At 60.7% G+C, this 20826-nt stretch overlaps 1 protein-coding gene across 4 annotated transcripts in view; it reads left to right on the forward strand.

The window, feature by feature from the left end:
- Positions 1-20826, forward strand: part of SHANK3 (SH3 and multiple ankyrin repeat domains 3) — a 50896-nt gene that overhangs the window by 20397 nt on the left and 9673 nt on the right. For 3 of the 4 annotated variants that reach the window (XM_070790707.1, XM_070790710.1, XM_070790711.1), the window contains exons 14-22: positions 1648-1723; positions 1960-2042; positions 2409-2533; positions 2625-2757; positions 3650-3730; positions 7481-7504; positions 11079-11209; positions 11835-11919; positions 16333-18586. In XM_070790707.1, the coding sequence (XP_070646808.1) occupies positions 1648-1723; positions 1960-2042; positions 2409-2533; positions 2625-2757; positions 3650-3730; positions 7481-7504; positions 11079-11209; positions 11835-11919; positions 16333-18586 (2992 nt within the window). The remainder of the gene's footprint in view (positions 1-1647; positions 1724-1959; positions 2043-2408; positions 2534-2624; positions 2758-3649; positions 3731-7480; positions 7505-11078; positions 11210-11834; positions 11920-16332; positions 18587-20826) is intronic. The other variant, XM_070790709.1, reaches the window with a different exon arrangement.

Below are 20826 nucleotides of genomic sequence, written 5' to 3' on the forward strand. Positions count from 1 at the left end.
TCCGCCTGCTCTCCAGCAACCCCCCAGCAAGCCCCCACCCACGCTCTCCCTCCATCCACTTATGTATGTGTTTACTGTTTGACTTGGCCTGTCTGTCCCTTGTGCCATCCAGCCATCCACCAGCCAGCCAGTCAGCTGTCTACCGCTTTGCCCTCCCAGTTAGCACTCGGAACGCCTGGTATGGATCACAGAAATAAACACGGCACAGCTCCTGCCTGCAGGGAGCTCACCGTCAGTGGAGGAGACCAGCCGTCAGAACTGTGGTTCCCTCTTGGCTCTCCTTCCCCGCTGCTGTCTCTTACTCCTCTGCCCCAGCTGCCTAGGCTGCTCACTGTTCCTTGAAAACCCCGAGCTGGCACCTGGCATGTGACTCTGCCCTGAACACCCCCACCCCCGGAAGGCCCTTTACCCACATAAAGAGATGCTCCCTTATGCCCTCTTTCCTTTGTTCAACTCTCCCTTCACGGTGAGGCCTTCATGTGACCACCTAGAGCTGCCGTGTCCCCATCTGCTTACTTTTTCCTACTGCTTGCCAGCATTCGACGTGTTCTGTGTATGCCTGGTTCTTGACTCCTCTGTCTCTTCAGCTGTACGGTTTAGACTGTACACTGCGCAGCGTAGAGGCTTCTTTCTGTTCTCTGCTGTATTCGCAGAGCCTGGTGCGTAGTAGGAGCTCAGTACATACTTCTTTAACGAATAAGTTAATCTTGCGAAATGTTAAGCTGGTAGAGAAGGAGGGAGGAGCTGAGGGATGAAATCTGAGGTGGTGGTGGAGCTGCAGAGCTGGAACAGAGGTCCTGGGAAGCCGGAGGCAGGAGTGGGTGCAAGGGTACTGGAGAGCCCAGCGCACAGGCCGCGGGAGAAGTCCGTCTGGAGCAGGGCGGTTATGGCTAGAGGTGTGGCCTGGGACCTGCTGGCTTGCAGGACGTCAGCAAGGCCGAGCTGGGGTAGCAGGCAGCTGGCCAGCTCTGCAGGGAGAGCACGATGGGTAACGCTCTGTGGGAGGCAGTGAGAGCAGGCAGGGGGACCCGCCCCCCAAACCTGAAGCCCTCCCTGCCCGCTCAGAGAAACGATCTGGAGCAAAAGCCCGTGAGGGCGAGCATCCCTGTGGTGAGGGACACGCTGGCCACACAAGGCTGCCTCCATGCCAGAGCTTGAGAGTATGTAGCGTGACGCTTGCACTTGCACACACAGACACGCACACGTACAGCCACGTGTGTGAGCACAACAGCTGCACGTGATTGCAGGTCACCCAGACACATGCCTGTTTGAACACAGCGCTTGCACACGGCTCCAGGCCACACACGTGTGTGTGCTCACCTTCTCTGCCCTGAGTTTCGGGGCTTGTTGGCTCTCCCTGTGGTTGCCCTGGCCTTGTTTGGTCTGCTCTGTGCAGCTGCTCAGGAGAAGGGTGAGCCACAGCCCCTGCCCATTCTGGACCCTGGACCCTTTCCTACATGGTCCCCTCAGCCTTCTCACCTTAGGACTGCTGGGCCCAGTACCCCAGGCTTTGGACCCCTATTTCCATGTGGGCACAGCCAGGCCAGGGGCATGTGTGTGGGCAGAGGCTGGCGGCCCACACAGGTGAGGGGGGTTCAGGCCAGTTGGAGGGTGAGACCCTCCGTCAGCTCCTCAACCTCCCTTCAGAAACCCGTGAGGACCGGACAAAGCGACTTTTCCGCCACTACACGGTGGGCTCCTACGACAGCCTCTCTGCACACAGGTACAGAAGGGGCAGGTGGGCCGGTGGGCAAGGGGGTCAGATGGGGGAGGCCCGGGGGGAAGCAGTCAGCGGGGCGGGGTGGTGCCCAACCCGCACGTCTGCTGCCTCCCCGGCCAGTCCAGGGACGACTCCTAGGGCGGGCGCTGCCCATGGACCCTGTCTGGGGCATGTGGGGGGTCAGCCTGATCCGGGTGCTTCAGCAGGGTTCTTCTCACCTCTCCATTTTCCTTCATCAGTGACTATGTCATTGACGACAAGGTGGCTGTCCTGCAGAAACGGGACCACGAAGGCTTTGGTTTTGTGCTCCGGGGGGCCAAAGGTAATGACCAGGGGGGTGTCCCACTGGCGATGCTCGCCTCCTGCCTGGCCTCTGCCCCCTTTCTCCCCCACTGCCCGCTCCCTTCCTGTCTCCCCGCCGTGACTGTCTATTCTGGGCTTGGGATGTTGGTAGGAGGCAGCAGCTGTGTTCCCTCCCTGATTGTCGGGGCCTCTGCTGAGGGTGTCTAATGGAGTAGGGGCCTTTCTGGTGGGATGTGGGGTGGGCCTCTCAGAGGCGTGCGTCCCGGATTGCTGGGCCGGCTCTTCTTGCCCTGGGCAGCCCTGTGTGCGGCCTTCCGGCCCAGGCCGGGCACGGGAGGACCGCCCTGGCGGCGCCCCAGTTGATCGCCCCCACCCCGCCCCACAGCAGAGACTCCCATCGAGGAGTTCACGCCCACGCCGGCCTTCCCTGCGCTCCAATACCTCGAGTCGGTGGATGTGGAGGGCGTGGCCTGGAGGGCAGGGCTGCGCACGGGAGACTTCCTCATCGAGGTGAGGCTGGGCCTTCCGCGCGCGCCCGTGGGTACTGGCCTCCACGCCCGGGAGGCCTCACTGGACCCCACCCCGGCCCTGGCCGTCGCAGGTGAACGGCGTGAACGTGGTGAAAGTCGGACACAAGCAGGTCGTGGCTCTGATCCGCCAGGGCGGGAACCGCCTCGTCATGAAGGTGGTGTCAGTGACCAGGAAGCCCGAAGAGGATGGGGCTCGACGCAGAGGTGAGTGTTGGGTTCCCCTTCTGTCCCCTGACCTTAGACCTTTGACCCCGGGCCCACGCTCCTCTCCTCGCTGCAGCCTAGACTGCTGACCTCGGGGGCCTGAACCTAGGCGAACACCCACGTGCGTGGCCTGGGCACCCATCCCTGACGTCAGCCAGCCAGCCCTTCCCCAGCTTCTGACCCCTGACTCCAGGTTGCCCTCCTAAGATTCCTGCCCCGTCCTTCCCGGTGCCCCCCAGCCCCTGGCATGGAAGAGCCCTCCTTCCCAACGCTGCCAGCAGCTGCCTGGAGGCCGGGGTTGCCATGGCAACTGTGAGGTTGACGCTGCCGCCGCCGCCGCCGCTTATTGTCGGAGGGAAGGGGGAGGCGGCACCTGCGGGAACAGGAAAAGCGTCTTCTCCCCGCGCCGGCGCCGCCCGGGCTGTGTCGCTCGCCGCCCCTGCCCAGGCCCCGGCCTGGCTGCCCACACCCCGGCCCCCAGCGGGGCAGTGGCCTCCGGGGCCTGGGGGAGCCCTGGAGCGGCAGGAGCCCGGCTCGCGGGAGACCCCTCCCAGCCCCCACCCCATGGCTCTGGGGTCCCCTGCTCAGCCCTGGAAACTGCAGCCTGGGTCCCGGGCCGGGGCCCGCCGGCCTGTGAGCTCCCTGGGGCCCTGACCGCCTCCTGAGGCCCCAGTGGCCCTGGCCCAGCCTGACCTTCAGCCCCGCCGAGCTCCCAGCACCATGAAGAAGTTTGCATCCAGCCGCAGCCTCAACAAGATCCTGGCTCAGTGTGACTCGTCCTCCCGGGAGTACGAGGAAGTCCAGGCGGTGGGGCACAGGTGGCACCTGCGCCTGGCCACGCCACGCTGCCTGCTGCTGGGCAGGAGGTCCAAGGCCCCCCTCTTCTTTGCAGCCCCGCCACCCCCTAAGAGAGCCCCCAGCACGACGCTGACCCTGCGCTCCAAGTCCATGACAGCAGAGCTTGAGGAGCTTGGTGAGCAGCGGGGCAGGTGGGGGCAGACAGCCCGGGTGGGGGGCCGGGTGGGGGAGCCGGCCAAACTCAGGCAGAGACAGAAGGGAGGACGAATGGACAGACGGATGTATGGATAGGTCAGAGGTAGATGCGTGGGTGCTGGAGCGGTCGGGGAATTGGGCTGAAGAGGGAGGAGGTATGGGGCGGGGGGCAGGGCTGGGGACGGACAGTGGGGTGCCTGGGTCTGGGGGACAGGAGCAGGGCCTGGCCGCCAGGGTGCTGGCCTGCATGTGCACGTGCTGCCCCGGTGCCCCCGCCTCCAGTGTGCCTTTGCTCCTTCATTTCATGCAAGTGAGAAGAGGGGCCCTGAGCTTTGCTCCAGGCACTAACTGTGCGGTCTGTGCCTCCCTAACCCTCTTAGCACCTACGTACGCATCCGCTAAGCAGGGTAATTACAGTGACCTGCTGACCTCAGGGCTGCGTGAACATTGCTGGTACAGTGGTGGAACAGGCCCTCAGGAGTGGCCGGAGGCAAAGAAGAGGGTGTTGGGGCTTGGATGGACATGTGGGGGCCACAGTCCCAGGATGGCCACCAGTAGCCTCATCATTGGCGTGTTCGGATATACTTGACCGTGTCCTGACATATGGACAGTCAGTAGTGGTCATGCCCCAACTTATATGACCATGAATATCTTCATCATGGCATGTTCCAATATACATGACTGCTAACATGCTCTATCCTTCTATAATCTGGACTCAATCCTAGTCTGGTTCCAGCCATAGAAGGACCCTGACTCTGGTCCTAAGATGAGCTGTGACCCAGTGCTGGGCACAGGAAGGGCCTTGATCATGGTTCTAGACTGAGCCCCAACCCTGGTTTCAGGCTTGGTTCTGCCCCAGCCATAGAAAGAGCCCTTACCTGTTCCCTAAAATTACTTCTGATTTTCCTCATGGACTGACCCCTGACCCAGTCCTTTGCTGAGCCACTCCCTTCCAAGCAGGTGTTGTTGACTGCAGTTTGGTTCAGTGGGGAGGACAGCCACCAAGACAGATTGAGCTGACGTGGCCAGGACTGTCTTCCCATAAATATTCTGAATAAAGCAAAACTTTAAAAAAATATACAGCCAATTCAAAATGAAGGGAGAGGAATTTCTCAGTTCTCAAAAATGAAGAGAGAAATCAGAGCCAAGAGTGTGCGAGGAAGCTAATGCTTCCATAATCCATGAGGTCTTGGGACAGATACAGATCCTGAGGGCAAGGGATCAGGGCTCTGATGCCCCTACAAAACCCAAGAGATGTGGAGAAGCTAAAACCAAGCCCCAAACTGGAATTAGCATCAGAAGAGCTAGGAATCCTAGAATAATGTGAAAGAGACAAGTCAAGGTGTTTAAACACCAAGTTTAACAGAACTCATAAGGCAAGGACAGGACAGTGAGAAAAATAAGCAGATTTTAAGAGGATTCCTAAAGAACTGTTACTGAAACAAAGTTTAGCCACTGAGATTTTAAAAATCTATGCCTGGGGAACAGTATACTGACCTAAATGATAAATCTGAGATTACCCAAAATTCAGCACAGAAAGATAAGGAGATGGAAATTATCAAAGAGCAGAAAAGAGATATGGAGGGCAAACCAGACAGCCTAAATAAAGCCCCAGAAGGAAAGGGTAAAAGAATTGAGGAAGAGGCAGTATTTGAAGAGTAAATGACAGACTTTTCTAAAATTGAACAAGGACGTGAGGATCCAGGATGCAGGAGTCTAAGTCTGAAGCAGTGAAGTGGAAACAAAGCTACCTCTGGTAGTAAGAGTTCACAGCACCACAGGTGAAAGGGAGACTCTTAACTGCCAGAGAACGATGACTTAGAAAGAACAGGGGTCAGACCGACAGCAGAGTCATCGTCAGCAGCAGCAGATTCTGGAAGACAATGGGACAGTAACTTCAAAGTCTTGAGTCAGAATGCTTTTCCACCTGGAATTCTGTGTCCAGTAAACTCCTCAGTCAAGAGTACGGGAGAGAAGTGGGCGGACTCTGGGCCCCAGGGTCACAGGGGTCTGAGACTAGTCAGGGGGAGCTGATCCATCACACTGATTGAGGCTCCAAACCGATCGATAGACAGATGCCAGTCAGCAGTGGATGTGGCTAGGCCCCACACTAGGCTCTGGTGGGTGGTTCCCAGAAGTCTCCTGCCAGAGGCCCTGTTCAGCTGCACGTTCAGAAGGGATCCTCCCCGCTTTGCACAAAGAGGTGCTTGGACAGCCTGTCATCCAGGGACTCAGGGACTCTGCCCTGCAGAAACAGAACTGCCTTTTGCTTTCTGGGCTGCTTCTGTCTGCAGAGACCAGTGCGTGGAAGAAGAGGCTTCTTCCTCTCAGGTCTGGGTGTTTCCTCTGCTGCCTTCTGACAGGGTTGCTCCGCTGGCCCGTCTTCCAGAGGGAAGGGGCTCACTCTTGCGGCCTGAGGTCAGATCCTTCCACCAGCTTTTCCTGAACAGAGTCTGGGGAAGGGGAAGGGACAGCTTCGCACAGAGCCTCTGTGCACACTGCTGAGTGAGGGGTCGCAGTTTTAACTGAACTGGACCCAAGCCCTTCCTGTGGCTCTGTTGTGAGAAGGGCCTCGGTGGCCAGGAGCACAGGAAGACCACTCCTGCCCCCGAAGACAGTTGTTCTGGGGAGCCAGCCCACTTGCTGACCTTCTCCTGACATATGGTTTGAGAAAGCCAGGCTGGCATCAGGGTCTTCTCAGGTGCCTAAGCAATCATTCCATGATTCACTGTGCTTTTAAAAGGTGGAAATAAGACCCATGGGTTCCTTGCCAGCATAAACACATTACTTTTATGTCACAACATCAAGGGCAGATAGGGCCCTCAGGTGTCCTGCAATCTATTGAGACGAGGACCTGAACATGTGGGAAAAAAAAGAAAATATGAGGCCACAGAAGAAGCAGGTGGCAAGGATGGGGCTCAGGCCAGATGGTGCCTTGCTGTTCAGAGGGTCCTCAGGAGGAAGGGGAAGGGAGGTGTGTCCAGGGGGTGGTGTCCCAGCAGAGGGGGCCGAGCAGGCTGGCGGAAGTTGGGTTAGAGGAAGGGGTTGGGTAGGGACTCTCCCTGTGAGAAGAAGCGAGGAGGGGGAGGAGGGGGGCGGGCAGGACGTCTCAGTCACCAAGTGCTCAGCCCATAGCTTGGCCCGGGCATCCTGGGGCAGTAGAAGCCAGCGGGGGCCAAGGCCGAGGGGCCCTGAGGGGCCGGAGCACCTCCGGCTCGTCCTGTTTCTCATAAGAACCCTGGGACTGCTGGGCTCCTTTCACTTAGGGGTGAGAACGTCAGGGCAGTGGCCGTGCTGGGGGTGCTCCCTGACTGGCCATGGTCCGGCAGGCACACTGACCTGCCTGTTTTGGAAGCATACTTCCGGAACGCTCATGGGCGACCATCGCACCATTGATGGTCTCTGAAGTGGGTTTTTATGAGGTTTGGCCTTTTTTCTGAACAAACATTTGATTCAACCAAGTATGATTTAGCCATGCATTCACGTGTGCATGTCTGCATGTGTGTGTGAGCGTGTGTGTGTGTGCATGCACACAGCATTGTCCCTGCTTGGGTTCCCACCTTGAATTTCCTGTACCAACTTGGCATTCGGGTAGATGTGCCACTTACAACCTGCCGGGGTACAGGCTGGGAGGGAGGGGGTGGGGGAGGGGGGTGGGAGCGGGGGTGGAGCCCAGGTGCCGAGGGACAAAGTCTGCCTCTCACCCCGTTTACTCTTTCTTGATTCCAAGCCTCCATTCGGAGAAGGAAAGGGGGTGAGTCATCTGCTGTGCCCCAGGCCCAGCTTTGCCTGACCCCTGGCGAGGGAAGGTGTGTCAAGTCAGGGGGTCTGGAGGCCTGCGCTGTACCCTCCTGTTTAGGGGCACAGTAGAAAGACCTGGGAAGGGTCAGACGGGCTGGGCTGGGCTGGTGAGTGTAGCCACAGGCCTTGGGGGCTCGGGCGGGCTGGGCGGTGGTGTGAGGGCGTGGGAGTCTGAGATAGAGCTAGAAGAGCCCCCCAGGGGAAGCCACGGCCTGTGCCAGGCCTGGAGCGGAGGAGGGCTTCCAGGGGGCCCAGCCGAGGAGCTCCCTGGGGCGACAGAGTGGCTGGGCCGGTGGGGGCGGGGGCCCGGGTGCTCAGCCCGAGCTTGGATTGTTTTCTGGGACTCCTGTGCCTGGTGTGTGGGTTCTGTTTCTGCCCTGGTCTGTTGTGGGGTTCAGGCGAGTGCTGACATCCTTTCAGGGCAGGGATCAGGGCCCCGCAGCTGGGTGGCCTTCAGCACCCCGTTCCTCCCATCAGGCTGCCCCCTCCATCCTTTGAGCCTCCTTCCTGCACATCCGTGTGTCTGGCCTGGCTGCACCGGGCGCAGCATCCATGGGAGGAGAGAGGCTGGGCCTGGGTGCTGAGTTCCCGCGTCTGCAGGCTCCACCTGTCCGGTGGCCGTGAGCCTCTGTCTGCCATGCGGCCGTCCATGCCAGAGGGGAGCCTGCGAGGGCTCGGTTGTGTGTCCCGACCTCTTTGTGCCTGGTGCCTCCCCAGTCCTGGTCTGCTGGGCGTTCCCTGTGTGTGGGGCACACTCACCTGTCTCAGCCCGGGTTCCCCGTGTGACCAGCGATCTTGCCTCTGAGTTTTCCCAGTCCTTGCCCCAGTCCCAGGTGAAAGGCTTTCCCCAGGGTCTTTTCAGGTAGAAAACAGATGACTGGGTCTCCTCTGGGGACACTTTTCTTCGCACCTTTGAGGCAGACAAAGACGCTATCTTAGGAATGTTTTGGTTCTGCCCTCAGCTCATTTAGCGGGGCTTCCAGGGTGCTCTGCTGTGGCCTGTGTGATGCTTCCGGTTGTAGGGGACGTGGTGGCGATTCATCGCCCCTGAAGGCCCTTCATCCCCTCTTGGGTCCTGGTCCAGAGAGGTGCGTCCCCAGCTGCATCCCTGCCGTGTCTGGTCCCCACACCCAGCGTGGCTGCGGGCAGTGGGACTGAGCAGTTCCAGGGCCCCAGGCCTGGTTCCTAATGGCCTTCATTTCTTCTTTCTTTAAGAATCTAAAATAATTTATTTAAGAATATATTTTTTCTCGTTTTGTTGGGGATTGTGGTCAAGCTCACCAGCTTGTAGTTTGCAGAATTCTCCGTTCTTTTCCTTTTGAAAATAAGTCTTGTCTGGCCTCGGGCCCCCTTGCTGGTGGCCAGTGGTGGTTTTGCTTTGCTAACTTGCTTTGTGTCTCTGGAACTGAGTTCTTCTGGACCTAGAGATGCAGCATGTAAATACCCAGCTCAGGTGAGCATGTACCCTGTGTGGCACATGGAAATATTTTCTCTCTGCTCATGTCGTTATGTCTGCGATTTCTGGATAATCTGGTTGTGAAGCCTGATCTCTTATTGGATCTGTGATTTGGGGCAGCTCCTCTCCCCAGAGCTTCAGATTCTTGCTGGTGAAGTGGAGACAGTACTTGTGTCCTCTGCCTGTGGCTGTTGCGGGATGAGAGGAATCGTGGTCTCTTCTCACGCTGGAAGTCACCAAGTGAAAAGTGAAAGTGAAAGTTGTTCTGTCGTGTCCGTCTCTTTGCGACCCATGGACTGTACAGTCCATGGGATTCTCCAGGCCAGAATACTGGAGTGGGTAGCCGTTTGCTTGTCCAGGGGATCTTCCCAACCCAGGGATCGAACCCAGGTCTCCCACATTGCAGCTGGATTCTTTCCCAGCTGAGCCACAAGGGACTTAGCAAATGGTGGTGATGGGGATTCAGCTTCTGAAAGGAAATCACTCACCTCATTCCAGAAGCAAAAGGAAGGCCCCTCTGACCCCCACTGCCCCTGGGGGTGCTGAGAGCTGTGCACAGGCCAAGTGGGCTGGTCTGCAGATAAAAGTGTGTTTTGCTGGTGACTCCAGCATTTGCTGAACTTCCATGTATTTGGGGCCTGGGTTGGATGCTCAGGACACGAAGGCACGGACGGCCGATTGCTCTCTCCTCCTCACGGGCTGTCTGGGGAGGTGAGGTGCAGAGACAAGAAGGGCTGTAGAAAGTGTATCCTTAGTGCCTGCCTTGAGCCAGACGCAGCTGCAGCCCTTGGGCCGAATGTGCTGATTCTCACAACACACTGGTGCTGAAGCGGGCACCTTTTTATGCCTGTTTTATCAGATCAGGAAATCAAGGCACAAAGAGACTAGGTCAGGACAGTCAGCATACAGGATGGGACTGGAGATCTCAGAGGAGTTTGTTTCCGCCCCTGTGGCAGTCGCCGAGCAGTGCTGGGAGGAGGTGTCGTGCTGACCGCCGCGCTCCCGCTGGGGCACTTGGGGCGTCAGGTGGCTAGTTGTAGCAGATGTGTGGGGGGTGGGGCTCGGGGGGTTGGTGGCTGAGTGACAGGTGGGTCGCAGTGGGGCTACGGACAGCCAGGCCAGGGGGCAGCCGGGCAGACAGTGGGGCTGCCTCCCTCTCTGCTGTGTCCCGCGTGCTGGCCCTAAGTGGACCCTCCCCAGTCATCCAGACACACTTGTTTAACAGAATCTCCAAGTCATGTTGTTCATTAAAACTACTGCTTTCCAAAACATTAAATAGCTTTAAGAGAAACGAGCAAGCAAAGCTGTTCTTTCATAACAGATTTGCAAAGAGTGCCTCCCGAGGGCACCTGGTTTAGGCCTCAGCCCCAGGCTGGTCCTTCTCCCTCCTAGCTTCTGGGGCAGCTTTCTGAGGGGCTGCTGGAAGCCCCTCAGCATTGCCTCTCCCAATAGCCTCATCTTAGCACTTCCCACCTAGATGGAGCTGCCTTTCGAGCTGTAGGTTCTGGGGCCTCCTCATCTGCATAGAGCTGTGCTTTAGGTCTCTAGCTGGGGCAGTGAACCGCTCGCTACCCCCTCCCTGGTTTTGGTTTACGCACATCTTTATGGACCTGGCTGTGCACCAGGGTCTGTTCTGGAGCTGCTGCTTGCCTCGGTGCAGTGAGGGTGCAGATGGGAATAACGGAAGGGCAGCGGGAAACTGGGAAACTCAGGAAGTCTCTGGCTCTGAACAGTCTTGCCCCTGCCCTGGTCCTCCCCTTCATGGCCAGCCAGGCTTTCCTGGAGCCGCGATCATGGATTTACCTGGAGCATCCCTGAGAGGAGAGGCCAGGCTGGAGTGGGGGCTGGTTCTGGCGGGTGCGGGGCTTGGATGGGACACAAGTCCCAGGCCTCCTATCTTGGGTCAGGAGCGCATGCCTTGGGGAGGGAAGGCCGGGCCGGGCTGGGCCAGGCGGCCTCTGTCAGCAGCCCCGGGAGGACCAGCTTTGCGGGAGGGTGTGTCTGGGGCTGCAGAGGGCTGTCGCAGGTTCAGGGGCCCCGTGGCTGAGGCAGCACCTCTCTGGCTGTGCAGAGAAGCTGGACGAGATCCTGGCGGCCGCCGCGGAGCCGGCACTGAGGCCCGACATCGCGGATGCGGACTCGAGAGCGGCCACCGTCAAGCAGCGGCCCACCAGCCGGAGGATCACCCCCGCTGAGATCAGCGTAAGCCCGCCTGAGCCGGGGGCAGGGCCGTGGGCGGGCCACGGGGCCACGGGGCCGCGTCCCCTCCCCCCGCTCGTGCATGTGGAGGGTGAGGGTCCCTCATTTGGACTCCACTCTTCAGGGGTGGGGGTGAAGGACCCCAAAGCCTCTTCCGAAGACGCTGGGGGCCATCTGAGTTCCCCGAACAGCCACAGTTAAAGCGTGCTGAGTGCTCACCCTTCTGGCTGTGGTGCTCGATGCCTCCTGCCTTAGGCAGGCTCTCTGCCCCCTGGAGCAAGGACCCTAGCCCAGCTGAGGCCACAGCATGGTGTGCCTCTGTCCCCCACCGCCCACTTCTGGGCTGTTTCCACCCGCCCCCCCCCCCCCCCCCCCAGCCTCACCGAGGCCCCTGTCTGCAAGAACCCTGCCCAAGGCTGCCTGGGTCCCACAGCTCTGCCCCTGCTCCTCGGAGGCAGGACCTGGGTCTGGCTTCTGTGTCAGCACCATGGGCACCAGGGCTGCTGGAATTAGCACATGGAGGGGCTGATCTCAGGCTTAGGAGGAGGATGGGTGGGGCTGGATGGGGAACTAGGGACCCTGGTGCTCTAGAACCTCCATATACCCCTGCCCCCTCCAACTCTCACAGTCACTGTTTGAGCGCCAGGGCCTCCCAGGCCCGGAGAAGCTGCCAGGCTCCCTGCGGAAGGGGATTCCACGGACCAAGTCTGTAGGTATGGCTGGGCTGGGGGCTGCATGGGGCTGGAGGACTGGGTGGGTCTGGAGTGGGTGCCGGGCTGGAGGCCCCTGTCTCTTCCCACCCTTCAACTGAGGTTGACAGTTTCTCTCCGGGTCCTGCCTCTGCCTGGCGGCGGCCCAGGAATCTCATTTGTTTGTGGACATAGATGGGGGCGAGGGGATGTCAGTCCTTCACCCAACCAAGAGATACTTTGCTGAAAGATACCCCTGAGGCTTCTCCCCATCCCTCCCCACCAGCGGGCACCCCGGTCCCGCCGTCCCACAGACACCGGCGTCCCTGTCCCTGGCTCTCCTGTACCCTGCCTGGCTGTGCCCCTGCAGCCCGAGCTCATGTCACACTTCTGATGCTAAAGCTACTCTCCCCTTGAACCGCCTCCTCCCCTCTCCAGCACTCCAGCTACGTCTCTACGTCCCTCCTCTCCTTCACAGGCAGTTTTCTGCAGAAGTCTCCCTATTTGCTGTCTCCCTACCTGCCTCTTGGCCTGGGGCAGGCCAGCTTTGTCCATACTTAACACTGAAATTGTTCCCACCAGGGGATCCCTCCCAGGGGACACACTTGACTTTCCTGCTCCCTCCTCCTTGAAGTCTTCCTCTCTAGGACTTCAAGGACAGTTGCCGTTTCCCCCTCGGTTCTTAGTCTCCATCTCTCGCCTGCGGGACGTGGGTCTTTCTCAAGGCTGTGTCGGCCTCTTTGCCTTCGGCACCTGTCCCCATGGGGCCTCGTTTCCCCTCACCCTTGGCCACCTCCTCCCCTGACCCTGGGCTGGATCATCTAAGAAGCCCTCCCCACCATGCCTCCCTGTAGGCATCGGGGCCCCCTTACCTCCCCACCTGTCCATCCATCCACCCACAGACACGTCCAGTTTTCTGTCCATCTGTTCACCCGCTGACCCCTCTGCCTGCCCACCCCTTTATTCCTGTGTGCCCGATGCCCAGCAGAGTACATGCCAGTGCTTACTCGAGCATGTGTTTACATGTGCTGGTTCATTTACTACTTACAGTAGCCTTCCTTAGACAACACTGTCAGTACCTCTAGATTGCAGATGAGGAAACTGAGGCAAAGAGGAAAAATGACTTGCTCCAGGTCACACAGCTGCCTTGCCTGTCTTCTGTCCACTCATCTGGCCAATCAGCTGCAAACTGATGGCAAACCCAATCCCTTATTCACCCCAGGGCTCTGCTGCTTAATACACACTCTAAACTGATGCTGGGCAGGGTCTGGGGACTCAGTTGGGGGAGGTGACATGTTTGCAGACAGCTCAGCTCAGCAGTTGCATGGTGGGTATGCAGGCATATTTACTAGGGAGGACCAGTCATGCTTGGGTGTCAAGGAAGGCTGGGGAGTGTGTGTTTGGGTTCAGACATGCAGGGCGCCTGGGGGTTTCTGGGAGATAAGGGGGTGAGTTGCTGAGCAGTGGTCCTTCAGAGACTGCTAGGGTCATTTCTGTAGGTGGAAGGTTGGGGAAGAGGGCATAGGAGAGTGCAGCTATTTTGGAGCCAAGAAGCACGTCCCCCTCACCTCCCTGGCCTAAGCCCTGGGCATCTGTGTTTCCTCCTCATGCTCTGGCTGCCCCACCTAATAGGAGTGGTGCGCTCCCTCACACACCTGGCAGCCCTGCCTGGCCAGGCCTCGCTGTCTCGTGCCTCAGTCTCTGAAGCCCCAGCTTGGGTCTCCCTGTGACCGCCGCCCAGGCTTCACCCTCTGTTTACCCTCCAGTCCACCTCCTTGGCCAAAGGGGGCTTCTGCAGTGCAGAGATCACCTTGCATCCCTGGAGTTACTCCTCTGTGGGCTTCTGCAGTGCAGAGATCACCTTGCATCCCTGGAGTTACTCCTCTGTGGGCTTCTGCAGTGCAGAGATCACCTTGCATCCCTGGAGTTACTCCTCTGTGGGCTCCGCGTTGCCTCGGGGCCCTAGGCCATCCTCTGCCGCTTCATCTGGGGATGTTTGTCTCTGTCTCCTTCTGACTTGGCTCCGCATGCACTGTTATCCCCCCACCCTCACTCTCTCTGGATGACCTGTCCCTCAGCCCCTCCCAGTCCCAGTACTGAGCCCCGCAGGTCCAGATCTAAGTGCCTGTCCTTCAGGCTGTGAACCGCTTGGTGGAGATTGCCAGGGTTTCCCTTCCTGGACGCTCCTGGGCTCAGTCCACAGGGAGCTCGTCTTTAATCCTCCATGCCCTAGCCTGCCACCTGTCACTCACTTGAATGTTGATGGAGGTATCAAGACTCTGGGGCTCCTCACCCCTTGTCCTGTCTATGTGACCCTGGCCACACATCTCAATCCTTGAAATTCAGGGTCCTGACCCATAAACCTGAGGACCATCTAGTACCTACCTCCTAAGGCCACTCTGAGGTTCACTCAGAGGGCTGTACTCATGCTGATAGTAGCTGTAGTCCTGCATCTTGAGGCTGGTGCACAGAAAGTGCTGGAGAAATGCCTAGGTTTATTATTTGGGCAGAGGGCCCCACCTGCTCTGCGTCAGAACAGAGTCCCATTTTCACCCCAAGGCAAGTGGCTTGTCTTCACCCTGCCTTAGAACGCGGTGTGCCAAACCTCCTGCATCCTCCAGGAGCGCTAGCTGGTCCCGCGTGGCTCCAGCTCGTGCACAAGCTGGTGGGTGTTGAGCTGCGTTTATATGCCGCGCAAGAAATGTGGCGGGGAGGAGACCCAGGCCAAACCTGGCCCAGAATCTGTGTCCAGCAGTGGGGGTGGAAGGCAGACCTAAAAATGATGATGGTGATGACGACTGTAGCTGCCTTCCTGGGGTGCTTCTGGGTGCTCAGCCCTGTGCTCTAAGCTTTAAACGGCTCCACGTCACACTTCCGTGGGAGGGGGCAGGTCTCCAGAGATGAGGAAGCTGAGGTGTCAGGAGGCGAAGAAACATCAGACAGTAACTGGCAGAACTGGAATTCAAGCCTTATCGCACACCAAAGGCCCCCAGCCCCACCACACGCCCCTTGCGGTGCTGTTACGCAGACACGGGCGGGCAGTGCTATGTGGGTGGACTGGTAGAGTGCCACGGCGGCGGGGGGCGGTGGGTGGGGACAGGCGGTCTGCACGGGAATGCGGCCAAGCCCTGAGCCAGGCCAGGTGTAGATCCACAAGCAGTCTTCCCAGAGCCCTGGGCGTCAGCTCTGAGGAGCCGCTCGTCCACTCTCCTTGGCCTGGGCTGTTCGTCGCCTGCAGCCTGACTGAGCGCGTGGGCGGCCCAGCTGTCCGCACTGCACACGGGCAGCTGGGAGGCCCCGCCAGGTTCTAGCGAGGTGGCAGGACAGTGGGGGCCCTGCGCGTTCCAGCCCTGCTCTTGCACAGACCCTAATGGCATCGGAGTGAGGCAGGAGGTAGGGTTCATTTTAACTCTGTGTTGTCCACGAGAGAACTGGGGCGTCGAGGGGCTCAGGGCCTGGCGTAGGCTTACACAGCCAGTAAGGAGTCAAGCTGAAATGTGGGTCACGTGCTCAGCCTGCCATCCCTCCTCTGCCCAGCCTTCCCGAATTTCTGCCACTAGGGCTACGGCAGTTCATGGGGTCGCAAAGAAAATGCCTTAGTGACTGAACAGCAACAAGGGCTATGGTATGACCTCCTGGCAGCCTCCCTCAGCCCAGTGCCCACGGGTCGCTAGGATGGAGCCTCTCTGGACCTGTCTCTTCACAGAGCACCACTCACCCGGGCCTCAGCTCTCTCTTCCTGGCCACAGTCCTGTTGTCCCCTTGCCTACAGTGAATCACTCCTGCTTGAGAGAGTTCCCCCTTATATCTGACTGTCTCCCTTCCTCCAACCCCGGTTGCCACCAGGGCCTCCCAGTGACACCTGCTTATTCCGCTGCTGGTGGCTCAAGAGGAGGCCTTGCTCAATCTTGGGCGGGAAGGCCTGCTCCGACCACCCCTCGCCCTTCTCTGCAGTTCCGTCCCCACTGCTGGGGTAGGGGTGGGTGGGGGCTGCTGTCTTTGGGCCCTCTCCATGGGTCAGAGTTGGAGTCTTCTCTCAAAAGTCTCTGCTGCTGGGCCCTCCTCTCCCCTGTATTTGAACCCATCCCTCTCCCCAGTCCGCAGGAGCCCTACCAACCTGACGCCCGGCTTGAGGTGCAGAGCCTGGCCTTCCGGGACCAGTCCAGCCTGAGGACCTTGCTCAGACCCCCTGCCCTGGGCTCTCCGTGTCTCCCCGTGTCTCCCTCTGCTCTGTAACCCCAGTGCCCACACCCACCCTGACTCCATCCTCCGGCGGGCAGGCCAGCAGCCCTAGCAGATTTTGAAGATGCCTTTGCGCCCGGGACCTGGGCTGCCCCCGGGGGTGGGGAGAGGGCAGGCGTCCAGGTCCGGAGGGGCCTCCTCGCAGGCCCTGGCCCTCGGTGCCACGGCTGGGCTCACCAGGGCCTCTGTCTGCAGGGGAGGACGAGAAGCTGGCGTCCCTGCTGGAGGGGCGCTTCCCGAGGAGCACGTCGATGCAGGACTCGGTGCGCGAGGGCCGTGGCATCCCGCCCCCTCCGCAGACCGCGCCGCCGCCCCCTCCTGCCCCCTACTACTTCGACTCTGGGCCACCCCCCGCCTTCTCGCCACCGCCGCCTCCGGGCCGCGCCTACGACACCGTGCGCTCCAGCTTCAAACCCGGCCTGGAGGCGCGCCTGGGCGCGGGCGCCCCGGGCCTGTATGATTCCGGCGCGGCCCTGGGTCCGCTGCCTTACCCGGAGCGGCAGAAGCGCGCGCGCTCCATGATCATCCTGCAGGACTCGGCGCCCGAGGCGGCCGACGCCTCTCGGCCCCCGCCAGCGGCCACCCCGCCGGAACGCCCCAAGCGGCGGCCGCGGCCGCCGGGCCCCGACAGCCCCTACGCCAACCTGGGCGCCTTCAGCGCCAGCCTCTTCGCGCCGTCCAAACCTCAGCGCCGCAAGAGCCCGCTGGTGAAGCAGCTGCAGGTGGAGGATGCGCAGGAGCGCGCGGCCCTGGCCGTGGGCAGCCCCGGCCCGGTCGTCGGCAGCTTCGCCAGGGAGCCCTCCCCGACGCACCGCGGTCCTCGGCCCAGCGGCCTCGACTACGGCCCCGGAGACGGCCCCGGGCTGGCGTTTGGCGGCCCGGCCCCAGGCAAGGACCGGCGGCTGGAGGAGCGGCGGCGCTCCACCGTGTTCCTGTCTGTGGGCGCCATCGAGGGCGCCTCTCCGAGCGCGGACATGCCTTCCCTGCAGCCCTCGCGCTCCATCGACGAGCGCCTTCTGGGACCCGGCGCCACCATTACCGGCCGCGACCTGCTGCTGCCCTCCCCAGTCTCTGCTCTGAAGCCATTGGTCAGCGGCCCGAGCCTTGGGCCTTCCGGCTCCACTTTCATCCACCCGCTCACCGGGAAACCCCTGGACCCTAGCTCTCCCTTGGCCCTGGCCCTGGCGGCTCGCGAGCGGGCTCTGGCCTCCCAGGCGCCCTCCCGGTCCCCGACACCTGTGCACAGCCCCGACACCGACCGGCCCGGGCCCTTGTTTGTGGATGTGCAGGCCCGGGACTCGGAGCGAGGGCCTCTGGCTTCGCCAGCCTTCTCCCCCAGGAGCCCAGCCTGGGTTCCCGTGCCTGCGCGGAGGGAGCCCGAGAAGGTGCCCCGGGAGGAGCGCAAGTCTCCGGAGGACAAGAAGTCCATGATCCTCAGCGTCCTGGACACGTCCCTGCAGCGGCCCGCTGGCCTCATCGTTGTGCACGCCACCAGCAACGGGCACGAGCCCAGTGGGCTGGGGGCCGAAGAGCAGCGCCCTGGCACTCCGGAGCTGGCCCCGGCCCCCACTCAGTCAGCTGTGGTCGCAGAGCCCCTGCCGAGCCCCCGGGCCCAGCCCCCCGGCAGTGCCCCCACCGACCCCGGGCCCGGCCAGGGCAGCTCCGAGGAGGAGCCGGAGCTGGTATTCGCTGTGAACCTGCCGCCAGCCCAGCTGTCCTCCAGCGACGAGGAGACCAGAGAGGAGCTGGCCCGCATCGGACTCGTGCCGCCTCCCGAAGAGTTTGCCAACGGGGTCCTGCTGGCCACGCCACTCCCCGGCCCCGGCCCCTCGCCCACCACGGTGCCAGGCCCGGCCTCAGGGAAGCCGAGCAGCGAGCCGCCGCCCGCCCCAGAGTCCGCAGCGGATTCGGGGGTGGAGGAGGCCGACACGCGCAGCTCCAGCGACCCCCACCTGGAGACCACGAGCACCATCTCCACCGTGTCCAGCATGTCCACCCTGAGCTCGGAGAGCGGGGAGCTCACGGACACCCACACCTCCTTCGCCGACGGACATACTTTTCTACTCGAGAAGCCACCAGTGCCTCCCAAGCCCAAGCTCAAGTCCCCGCTGGGGAAGGGGCCGGTGACCTTCAGGGACCCGCTGCTGAAGCAGTCCTCCGACAGTGAGCTCATGGCCCAGCAGCACCACGCCGCCACCGCCGGGCTGGCCTCTGCTGCCGGGCCTGCTCGCCCTCGCTACCTCTTCCAGAGAAGGTCCAAGCTGTGGGGGGACCCCGTCGAGAGCCGGGGGCTCCCTGGGCCTGAAGACGACAAGCCAACTGTGATCACCGAGCTCAGCTCCCGCCTGCAGCAGCTGAACAAAGACACCCGCTCCCTGGGGGAGGAGCCGGCCGGCGGCCTGGGCGGCCTGCTGGACCCCGCCAAGAAGTCTCCCATCGCGGCAGCTCGGTGAGCAGGGCAGTGGGGAGGGTCGGGTCCCGTCTGCCCCGCCCCGTGCTCCTCCCTGTCCTTCCGTGGCTCCGTCCCCCAGCCGCCCATCCCATCCCCTCTGTCACCTGTCCGTGCTACCCCGCCCTGCGCTCTCCTGTCCACCCCTCTGTCCTTTACCTGGCCTCGTCTGTCTGAGACCCAAGGCTCTTTCAGGGACCTGAGATGTCAGAGGTGCTCTTCTCTGCATCCCTGTTGGTGCTGGCCGTGAAGGCTGGGCGTGAGCACCTCTGCACCCTGCTGAGGCTCTGTGCCCCTGGGAATCCCCGAGGACTCTCTCTTGACCATAGGTGCCTCTACCATGAAGGGTCCTTCTGTGGTCCACTCTAAAGTTGCCGCTGCCCCCCGCCCCCAGCTGCTGGACTTCTCGGTGCCCTGTGCAAACCGCTACCCACCCCACCGTCCTCTTTGTGGCCATGTGGCTGTCCCATGTGGTTGGTACCATCTTTCCTCACTTCCTTTTGAAACTTAGAGTACACTGGATCCTTTTCCTCCTAAGACCCACCACCAATTTCCTGTTTTCTGCCCCAGAAACATTTCTGTCACTCAGCACTGCCTTAGAGCCCCTCAAATACTGATTCCTGTGCGTGATTTTCAGAGTACATTAAGGAGCTATTAGATGGAAAGCATCCTCTCTCTCTGCACCTCCATCTGCTTCTTCCCCGTACCTTCCCCATTCCTCTGGCCTCCCCGCCCATCGCCTGCACAAGGTGGGGACTTAGAGAGGCCATGTGGTGCTCTGGACGTGGGAGAGGGACTGGGGGGCTGCTCTGGCTCAGAGTCTGCTGCCACAGCCTCTGGGCTCATCCCTTGGCTCTTCCTTTGAGGACCTCATTCCCAAGAGTGTGCCCCAGAGAGGACCTCCTTGGGCCTGTGGGCTCCATGGATGCTGGTAGGAGAGCTGGTCTGAGTCAGAGCTGGTCACCGCCGGTCAGTCCTTGTCTGCTTTTGCCTTCTGCACCCTGGCGGCTCTCCCCCACTTCTAGCTTTGTGGTATCACGCGGGGCTCCACCTCCTGACTCCTCCTCTCTACCATGTGACCAACCTAGTGAGTCTTTCCTGCCAGCCTTGGAACGCAGAGTTCACAAAGCAGTGAGGAGATGCAGGTTCACAAGGGCTTGTCCAATCTACTTTTTTTCCCAGCTAAGGACTCAAAAGATAGGTGGGGGCTTGGGAAACTGGTGATGCCTCTCCTAAGGGGTTTGGGGAGCTACCCTCCAGCTCCTGTCATCCCGGGCTGGCTCTGGCGCCCTCCCCACTTTTCACCTCTTCCAACTCCCAGTTGAACGTGAAGGCCTTATTCCTACCAGGACAATGTTTAAAGTGCCCTTAGAGACGGTGTTAGGGGTGTGGCCAGGGGAGTCCAGTTGGAGTGAGCAGCCCAGGCCTCTCAGGAACAGAGCCCTGAAGGCGGGGTTTCCTGATGCAGCCTGGACCAGCCCCCGTCTTCACTCTCTGCTTCTCCTGCCTCCACCAGCCCCTGCACCCCTTTGTGCCCCTCCTGATGAAAATTAGGGCCGTTGACAGTGGGTAGCACCACGCCTGGCACAGTGCAGGCCTTAATAAAACATCTACCAAATGCAAGTGCTGTCTTTTGTGATCTGAGGCCTAGGCAGGCAGCTTAAGACAGATGCCACAGAAGGACAGACACTTGGTTGAGGTTTGCTGGCTGTCGAGACCCAGAGCCGCGCTCAGGGCAGCCCAGGCCCCGTCTTCGCTCCATGGGTTCCTGTGGGGCTGAAGCAGGTGGTCTATCAGCTGAGCCTCCTGCGGCATCTCCCGGGGTCTCTCCTGAGCCTCCTGCCGCGTCTCCCTGGGTCTCTCAGGAGCCTCCTGCTGCGTCTCCTGTGGTCATCTTCAGCATTTCCCATTTGTCGTGGCAAGGCTCTCTCGTCCAGTGGCTCTGGGTTGCATCAGGACCTGCGTGTGTTTCCTTTCTTGGATGTGGGGGTCGGGGCAAAGCCAGCAGTTCCAGCTTTTATATTGTATCTGCTCTGCAGGCCCACGGCAGAGTGAGTCTCTTTCCCTCAGGAGTTCCTGCAAAATCCGAGGCTCCGATTGGCTTCATCTGGGTCCCCTGTGTCCCCTGAAATGGTCGCCTGAGTCAGGGAGACCCAGGGCTGCTGTTGGCCAGGCCCGTGTAATATGCTGTTTTAGGGATCAGGGCTTGTGGTCAGCCCAGCAACTGGACAGGTGCTAAA

The sequence above is a fragment of the Bos indicus genome, chromosome 5, assembly GCF_029378745.1.
Source record: "Bos indicus isolate NIAB-ARS_2022 breed Sahiwal x Tharparkar chromosome 5, NIAB-ARS_B.indTharparkar_mat_pri_1.0, whole genome shotgun sequence".
Taxonomy (NCBI): domain Eukaryota; kingdom Metazoa; phylum Chordata; class Mammalia; order Artiodactyla; family Bovidae; genus Bos; species Bos indicus.